At 46.6% G+C, this 9522-nt stretch overlaps 1 protein-coding gene across 1 annotated transcript in view; it reads right to left on the minus strand.

Annotated features, from left to right (window-relative positions):
• Positions 1–9522, minus strand: part of PM20D1 (peptidase M20 domain containing 1) — a 29899-nt gene that overhangs the window by 12557 nt on the left and 7820 nt on the right. The window contains exons 2-9 of the mRNA XM_029933170.1: positions 7105–7191; positions 4767–4999; positions 4286–4372; positions 3069–3202; positions 2656–2775; positions 1859–1934; positions 1429–1490; positions 1115–1193 (exon numbers count right to left, since the gene is read on the minus strand). Of these exons, the coding sequence (XP_029789030.1) occupies positions 1115–1193; positions 1429–1490; positions 1859–1934; positions 2656–2775; positions 3069–3202; positions 4286–4372; positions 4767–4999; positions 7105–7191 (878 nt within the window). The remainder of the gene's footprint in view (positions 1–1114; positions 1194–1428; positions 1491–1858; positions 1935–2655; positions 2776–3068; positions 3203–4285; positions 4373–4766; positions 5000–7104; positions 7192–9522) is intronic.

The following is a 9522-nucleotide window of genomic DNA, read 5'->3' on the forward strand; positions in this document are numbered from 1 at the left end:
ACGAGAGACTCTTGAATACTGAGAACAAACTGAGGGCTGATGGGGGAGGGGGAGAGGGAAAGCGGGGTGATGGTCATGGAAGAGGGCAGTTGTGGGGATGAGCGCTGGGTGATATGTGGAAACCAACTTGATAATAAACTATAAAATAAAGAAAAAACCAAAACCATAATATACACCATTATGTGGGAAAAACTCATTCAGAATACTTGCAAATAAAAACATGGAAAAATTAAAAAAATAAGTAAACATTAAATAAAATTAAATAACAAAGATATTTAATGTACTTTGGGAAATACATTTTATGGGTTGTATATATCATGAATGTTATTTTATTTTACTTTTTTAATGTTTTATTTATTTTTGAGAGAGAGAGAGAGAGAGAGACAGCCATAAGCAGGGGAGAGTCAGAGAGAGAGAGAGACATAGAATCTGAAGTAAGGCTCCAGGCTCTGAGCTAGTTGTCAGCACAAAGTCTGGCACAGGGCTCATACCCACCAACTGTGAGATCATGACCTGAGCTGAAGCTGGATGCTCAGCCGACTGAGCCATCCAGGTGCCCCATGAATGTTATTATAGATTTTGTAAATGGCAGGTGAGTTTCTCTCTTTCAACTCAGGATTGAAAAGGGGAAAAGACATTAGTCCCTTATGAAATTTGTTAGGTGGAAAAATCTTCCAAAGTATAATGTAGAACAGTTAAAAGAGCCTTGATGGTAAAACGTAGAGCATTTAGTTTACATGACCAAAATGCTAGGTAAGTATGTAACATGTTGAATGAGTATAGTTCACAAAAATTAACTCTCAAATAACCCTCCTTCATACCAGTGTAATGCTTGATTTTGAAGGGGTACAGACCCAAGGAACCTGAGAGGGGCCATGGAAACCCCCTAAAATACACATATATAAAATCTGCAATTTCCAAAGGTTTATGGATCTCAGCTAGACCACCGGCTCTTGAGGCTTACACAACTGATATCACTGTACACTTCAGCATTGGGCCTTCCTATTATTCAAACTGTAATCTGAGAAGGAAGGAGACAGGAGATAAAGCCAGAAGGTAGAAGGGTGGGTGGGCACTGAAGGAAAGGTATAGGGGAGGATCCAGGAGATGTTACCTTGACTCCTGCATTGAACATGGTGAGTGCCGTGGTGGTCCTGACCAGTGCATTGGTTATATAATTCCTCTCTAATATCCTAAAGCAAGAGGACAAAGGTCAGACATTAGGAAAACCACCTCATGTGAAGAAAGCACAGGTTGAAGGTCACCCACTTTCCTGAATTTTGGAGATCTTTACGACTAAGAGGGACATCCTATATATGAACTAGATGTAGCATCTGGTGGCTAAAGGATGCATAGTCAGGCCCAGTTAAGTAGGTTTGGCGGGGGCGGTGGGGAGAGGATGAGAGAGAAGGAAAGGTTAAACTTTACCTGCTTACAAGGGGCCCAAATAGCCACAGGTTGCTCAAGATTATATTGGTAGGGAAGGGAAACTGCAAAGGAAAGAACCAGGTCAGCCAATCTCGAAGGGGTCAGCCTAACAGGGTCACTGTACCTGAGGCCTGGTCTCTCCCTGCTTCATGTCTGCCTTGAAGTCCCTCAATCGTAGCCTCAAGGATGGGTGGGAACCAGCTCCCAAAGGGCACCTGGTTGTGTCAGGTCTTAGGGTCTAGAAAAGCACCAAAGCGTTGGGACCAGGCCAGACCGTTATGCCTTGGCTCAGCCTCGGGCTGAGAGTAGGTGAGAATGTGCAGAGCACTGGTCAGCAGTGGGCCCTTCTCTTACTCTAGACGCTACTTTTTTGCCCCCCTTTCTTCCTCTTCCACAGCTGACCAAGGGCACGTGAGACTCCTTCTCCCACCTCAGGCGCCAGTTCCTGTAACATCTCTTTCAGCAGTCCGCTTCCAAACATGTTCGGCAGTGGCGTCTGCTCCAGTCTGGAAGAGAAATGAAGTTGTCAAGACTTCCCCAACTCAAGTCAAAGTTCAGCGGTCTGAAGAGAAGGAAGGAGACAAGATTTTTCAACAGGCCTGGCCAGGAGGTCCCCCACTCACCTTCTTATCACCTCCACTGACCCACCCATTGGGAGATCTCCAAGCCCAAGTGGAACCACCTCTAGTCCATCGGAAGAAGCTGTCCCTGTCTACCAAGTCCAAGGAGGCAACCCTTCCTCTCATGTCACCTCCCAAGGTGTAGCACAATTATTGGTCTCTGCTGCAAACTGTGAATTCCTTGAGGAAAGGGGCTGCCTGGTTTTTCCACCATTGTATGCCCATCACTGGGCACAAAGCCTTCAACATTGCTAGATAATCATTTACACACTTAACTGAATTAATATAGTTCTTCCCACTTTGCTAAGAAAACCCAGCCAGGGGTAAGCTCTCTTGTTACCGACCTGCTGTGCTCACCTACAGCCTGCAGTCCTTATGTCCTGACCTAGCTTTTATTGGCCACCTCTTACTTACAATATGGGTAGATCCTCTTCTGCCCTCTACCCCCCTGCTTGGCTCCTGGTGGCTCTGCCCTCTGTGTGGCGCCCGTTGTGGTTTCTCAGCCCAGCTTCAGGCCAGGAAGCATAGCCTCTTCAGACTCAAAGTGGGAACATGCTGGGTCCTCCAACTCGAGTCTGGCAAGGGAGCAGAGACAGGCGTTGCTTACCGGCTGACAGCGGCTGCGAGGATACCAATGCTTGTCTCCTTTGGAGGAGCTGAAGAGTGGCCTGGAGTCATGTTTACTTGCAGCATGAGACTAATTGCACCCTTCTCTGTGACTGAAACCCTGTAGAAGAGGATCAGAGGGCCCTTCTGACTTACTCCCACCTTGAATCAGCACATGGGCCCACGGGCTCATCTGCACAGTGGTTTGGTGGGTTAGGAGGTTGGCTTCATGCTGCTTTCAACAATATACACTAGAGGAGAAAGGGAAGGGGGAGCCCAGAACTGGTTGAAGTTCAGTTCAAGAGGGGTAAAATGAAGAGTTGCCTTAGTGTGGCCTACAGACACCAGGCTGGGGTCATCTGAAATGGGATGAGAACATCTTCCAAGATGGGGGGAATGGGGTTCTTTACTCACATGGCAAAGGGCTTCTGGAGGTTGGGGATGATACCATCCAAGATGTAGCCACCCTCATCCACAATGAAGGCTAGCTGGACACCCCTTGCCTGTAGCAGGGCTGAAATCTTCTGAGTCCCATTGTGGCCTGAGACCTGTAAACATGGAAACCACACCCACAGTCCTCCTCAGCCAGACCTCCAATAGCTAATGAAAACCCATCCAGTATTGCTAGGGACTCCAGAACTTCCCTGCCCAGTCTCCTTCCTGTAGGGGCGAGGGAGGGCCAGGGACCTACATAATCCTGCTTCACAGAATCTTGGAATGTCACAGCCGAAAGGGCCAAACCGCCCTCATTTCACAAATGAGGAGACTGGGAACCATGGAATGAAGTGACTGGCCCGAGGTCAAAGTAAGTGACATCACTAGAAATAAAACATTGATTCCTTGCTCCCTGTTGGTTCTCTTTCTGTCACATCAGTGTTTCTGAGGTGTCACTGATGGGACACCTGCTTGCCTCAGATCTTACCAGGGAGCCGGTTAGAAAATCAGATCTATGCATGTCACTAAATGAAAGGAGCCAATCCAAAAAGACTACATACTGTATGAGTCTAGCTATAGGACATTCTGGAAAAAGGCAAGACTACAGAGACAGGAAAAAGATTAGTGGTTTCCATGGGCTGGGGGAGGGAGAGAGGGATGAACAGGTGGAGCACAGAGGATTTTTAGGGCAGTGCAACTATTCTGTGTGAGACTATCATGGTGGACACATGTCATTATGCAATCATCCAAACCAACAGAATGTACACCCAGAGTAAACCCTAGTATAAACTAGGGCTTTGGGTAATTATGAGTTATCAGTGTAGGTTCATCGGTTGTTAACAAACACCACTCTGGTGGGAATGTAGATAATGGAGGAGGCTGTGCATGTGTGAGGGGAGGCGGCATAAGGGAAATCTGGAAACCTTCTCATTTTTGCTGTGAACCTAAAAGTGCTCTAAGACATATAAAGTCTTTTAACAACAAATGTCAATCTATGGCACAGGGCCTGGGAATCTGCATCTTGGTCAGGGGATTTAGATCTCTTTGGCACACAGGTACCCTGAGAAGTTTGCCCACCACCACACCATATTCTGGAGACCCTACAGTTGGGAAGCAAGCTGGACTAGAGCTAAACACTCTCCCCCCAACTCCAAACAGGGGTCTTAGAGATAGTTTATAGGGTAAGGAGGCTCTACCTCCTCATCATGGCCCAGAGTAATGAAGAAAGATCTTCGGGGAATGTAGTTTCTGATCAGCAGGAACTCCAAGGCCTGCAGGATTGCCTGGGGAGGACAGAAGCACAAAGGAAAAGGGAGTATCAGGACATCAGTGACAGTCAGCTGGTGGGATCAGACAGACTCTCTTGAAGGAGAACAAATTCAAGTGGTTGTGGGGGATGGGATGTGAGGAAGCGTAGCTCTGCATGAAACATTTGCCACCTGGAGGAAAGCATAAATGTGTCACTGTCAGAGTTACAAGGATCCCTAGAGATCGTCTACTCTAGCCCATATTTCACAGTTGAGAAATCAAGACCTAGAAAAGTGTTAGCTGGACTCAAGTCTCCTGGAGCCAAGGTTCTTTCTCCCATAACCTCCTGCCTCCCCGGGGGTCAGGGGAGAGCTCGCGTTCCTGGGAGAATCCTTAGGGCCCCAAGGTGAAGGGAACAAAGTGCTTCACCATTAAAGAGTTCTTGTTGTCCAGTGTGCCTCGGCCATGGATGAAGCCATCACGCTCCAATCCGGAGAAAGGGGGCACCTCCCATCCTTCGTCAGGGGCTGGCACCACGTCACTGTGAGCCATCAGCATGTAGGGCTGCAGGCTGGGGTCCAAGCCTTGGACGGTGAACAGGTGACTGTATTCTCCTATGACTTCATGCTGGATAAACCTGGTTTTGAAAACTGTAGGAAAGACTAGAGGCAAAGGGATGGAAAGCAGTGAGGAAGCCAGATTTAATAATTTCCTTTGGTTTTTCTACCATTTGATAGAATATGCCCACCCCTGTCCCTTTTCATGAAAACCTACGCGTCCTTTAGGTAGCCTTCTGGAGCAAATTTCTGATTTGCCAAGAAGATCTCTAAAATTCGTCTTCCTCATATTTTAATGTGTTACTACTATATAATAATGTGCACATCAAGATTCCATCATTATGACAGCTAAAAGATTAAGATCTGACTTGGTCGGACCTCTAACATGTTATCTCAAGTATATGCTACAGGGCTGTACAGATGCTAGGGGTGTGTTTTCTTTTATTTATTTATTTTTAATGTTTATTTTTGAGAGAGAGACAGAGCAAGCGAGGAAAGAGCAGAGAGAGGGGGAGACACAGAATCTGAAGTAGATGTTAGCACAGAGCCAGACATGGGGCTTGAACTCACGAACTATGAGACCATGACCTGAACCGAAGTCGGACGCCTAACCGACTGAGCGACACAGGCACCCCAGTTAAATTTTAAATATAGTAGTCTCTGATATCCAAATTACTTGGGACCAAGCATGACCCTTAATTAAAAAAAGAAGAAAGAAAGAACTTGTTCTGTCTAGTGTCAAGGCCATATTTCTGCATGAGGGTGTGGATGTTCTCAGGGTCAGTTACTCAGATAGTGGTAGAGAGACGGTTACTTGCTGTACCTAGGCCAGCTCCTTCCACCCCCAACAACTTTGGAGAAGCTTGTTTTTTATTGGGAAGATTTAGGAAGACGGTCTCACTACTTTCCGTGAGCTTTTCACACATGGAGTGGGGAGTTCCAAGTCTCCTTTTTTTCTTGACCCATCCCTTCTGCAGCTCATTGGTGGTGGGAGTGAGGGGCTGATGTGGCAGCTCAAAGCTGCTGACTGCCTCAAAGCTCAGAAGTGGGGCAGTAAAGAATCCAAGAAAGGGCCTGGGTGTGGAGTATGTGCATAGATGTGTAGGTGTGTATACAGAGGTAGGGGTGGGAGGCACATGGGGTGTAGTTCTGGAGACTTGGACAGAAGAAAGAATTCCTAGGCCTTCTTATTCCTTATGCTGTGCCTTTTATTTCCTTTCCTAGCCCTACCTCTGGATTGCAGCATATTTATTGACTTGATACATATTTAGGGCAAAGATCAGGAGAGTTCAAACTCCAACCCAACAGCTATGTGTCTTAGTTTTTCAAAGGCCAAATAATTAAAATTTTTTTTTCTTTTCTTTTAATGTTTGTTTATTTTTGAGAGGAAAAAAGTGGGGGAGAAATAGAGACAGAGGGAGGGAGACACAGAATCTGAAGCAGGCTCCAGGTTCTGAGCTGTCAGCACACAGACTGCCGTGGGGCTCGAACTCATGAACCGTGAGATCATGACCTGAACTGACTGAGCCACCTGGGTGCCTTAATAAGGTTTTAAAAAGATATTTACTGGGGCGCCTGGGTGGCTCAGTCGGTTAAGCCTCCAACTTCAGCTCAGGTCAGATCTCACGTTCGTGGGTTCAAGCCCTGCGTCAGGCTCTGTGCAGACAGTGGGCTCAGAGCCTGGAGCCTGCTTCCGGTTCTGTGTCTCCTTCTCTCTCTGCCCCTCCCCCTCTCATGCTCTGTCTCTCTCTGTATCAAAAATAAATAAAAAACATTAAAAAAAAGATATTTACTTATTTATTTTGAGAAATAGAGAGAGCGCTAGCAAGGGAGGGGCAGAGACCAAAGGAGAGACAGAAAGAATCCCAAGAAGGTCCCATGCTGCCAGCACAGAGCCTGACACAGGCTTGACCTCACGAACTGTGAGATCATGACCTGACCCTAAATCAAGAGTCAGACGTCTAATCAACTGAACCACCCAGGGACCTCTTCAAAGGCCAAATAAATCTATAGTCTGTACTCTGCCACCATTCTGACCCTTGGAGACCTTCTATTCCTCCCCATGGTGTATACACTCAAAATAGGCCCACAGAATTTGGCTGTCCTCTGGTCAGTAACAGAAGCTTCTTTATCATCTTGTGAAAGAATCATGTCTCCAGGGCTACTGGTCCCCCCCAGCTCCCCACCCCCTTCCGCAGCTTGTGGCTGACCTGAACGAAGGTATTCTCCGAACTCGGCCAGGGCTGTTGCATTAAACATGGAGGGGCTGAAAGACACTGTTGGAATCTTGATGGCACCTGTCAGGATCAGGCAGTCAAAAGATGGAAGATTAGAGGTGAAAACAACCATTGCTTCTCCCCTGGCCCTCTGGGCATAGAAAGTTCTTTAGCATTCATGAACTTATTATGGAGGTCAGAACAATCCTATACGGAGGGCACTGCTATTTCCCCTAATTTGAAGGGGAGAAAATAAGCTTAGAGGAGTTAGGTGAGCTGCTCAGGACTGTCCTGAGGCAAGCAGCAGAACTGAGATTTAAACCCTCGCGGTTCGTGTTTGTTTAGGCTAATACAATTCTTAAGATAAAGTTCAAGATGGGGGTAGGGGAGGTGGACAGGAGTAGATTTGGGACCCTAACCCTAAGTAGGAAGCTGCTATAAATTGCTTCTAAGTCTCCCTCTGCCTCTGAGACCATCGTCCCTTTGATGAGCCAGAGGGGCCCACTACCCTGCGTCCTACATGGATGAGCAGGCTTGTTCCTCATAGACTGACCCATCCAGTCTCACTGATCTCTCAGCCAAGGCCAGCTTTTTGGGGCACATGATGCCTGGGAAGTGGTAGATTTAGAGGCTCCCAAAAAACTCCTCAGTCCTAAATAATGTCATCCACTTTACCCACTTTTTAAATCTTATCCAATTTACCGAATTGTCATTAGGTTTGTCCTTTTGAGCCTTGAAGGCCTTTGACTGTAGCATTCCATTATTACATGTAAACACCAATGGGGGGGGGAGAACACAATAAATTATGAGAATGTTTCATTAGATATCCCAACACTGAGAAGAGCAAATGCACCTAGGCAGTGTATTTGTCAAGGGAAGGCTTATAAAACACAAACCGATCCCTTGGGAGAAGTGAAATGATTCATTTTCAGAAGTACCAAATAAAAGCTGTGGCGTCCAGTTTACAATGTATTGAAAATATGTATGAACGCTCCGAACCCCCACAATGGAGTCCCAAACTCTTAGACACTTCACTTCCTGCTGCTTCTCTTCCATTTCATGGGCTTTGCAATGAGCATGCGCCAAAGAACTGAAGTCTCTGCATCACCTCAAAGAATGTACGTTTGTTCCAGTCGGACTTTTTGCCTTAGGTGGGCATAGGCAAACCCGGGTAAGACTGTAACCTCTGCAGTACTCAGCCAATGAGGAATCAGGAAAGGGGGTTGCAGGCAAGGAGATATATTGCCTGTTGTAACTGCCCAAATGTTCGGGTCCATCAGACACCCGCTCTTGCAAGAACGTTGATTAAAGTCTCACTTCAATCTGCTCCGAGTCTCTGCATCCCTCCTTTGACTGGGTCCATGGGCTTTTTCTCATATTTGGGGGCTGTGCGGGATTCACCTCGACCCACGGGGTCCAGGTCCTCCTGTGACAGGGGAGATGTGTCCCACCTAGGTTTGGGCGACCTTCCTGTGGGAAGGCCGCTGGCCCCTGGCGGGATCCATGGAGCTCGAGACTTTTTGCGTTTGGAGACAGAAGGAGTGATGTTGGGGAAAGGGTAAAATACAGATACTATGGCAACCGGTAACTGTGCATGGACTAAGGTAGGAAAATGGAAATATAGGTGATGAGGGAGCGTGGGGCAAGCTGAGGGCAAAGTACAGGCTAACAACCTCATATATTGGATGCTATTATCTAAACAGGCCTCCTCCTAATAGAACCGAGGTTGCTAGAGGAAATATAGACCATCCTTGACAAAGGGGATAGACTCTTTCTCTTTGTTCTTCCTCCTAATATATGTGAAGGCTTCTCCTTCATTCATTTCTCAGGTTAATGGCTGATAATTGGAGCCAACTGTGGTTAGTCAACCTCAGGATGGGGACTTTCAGGAATATTCTCAAGCAGCTGTCAAAACTCCATTTTATTTTATTTTATTTTATTTTATTTTTTTTCCATAATATTTTATTGTCAAATTGTTTTCCATACAACACCCAGTGCTCTTCCCCATAAGTGCCCTCCACCATCACCACCACCTCTTCTCCCCCCTCCCCCTTCCCCTTCAACTCTCAGTTCATTTTCAGCATTCAATAGTCTCTCAAATTTTACATCCCTCTCTCTCCCCAACTCTCTCTCCTTCCTCTGCTCCCCCGTGTTCTCCATTAGGTCTCTCCTGTTTTCCTGTTAGACATATGAGTGCAAACATATGGTATCTGTCCTTCTCTGCCTGGCTTACTTCACTCAGCATGACACCCTCAAGGTCCATCCACTTTCCTACGAATGGCCATATGTCATTCCCTCTCATTGCCATGTAGTACTCCATCGTGTATATATACCACATCTTCTTGATCCATTCGTCAGGTGATGGACATATAGGCTCTTTCCATGTTTTGGCTATTGTTGACATTGCTGCTA

This window comes from Suricata suricatta, chromosome 3, assembly GCF_006229205.1.
Source record: "Suricata suricatta isolate VVHF042 chromosome 3, meerkat_22Aug2017_6uvM2_HiC, whole genome shotgun sequence".
NCBI classification, from domain to species: domain Eukaryota; kingdom Metazoa; phylum Chordata; class Mammalia; order Carnivora; family Herpestidae; genus Suricata; species Suricata suricatta.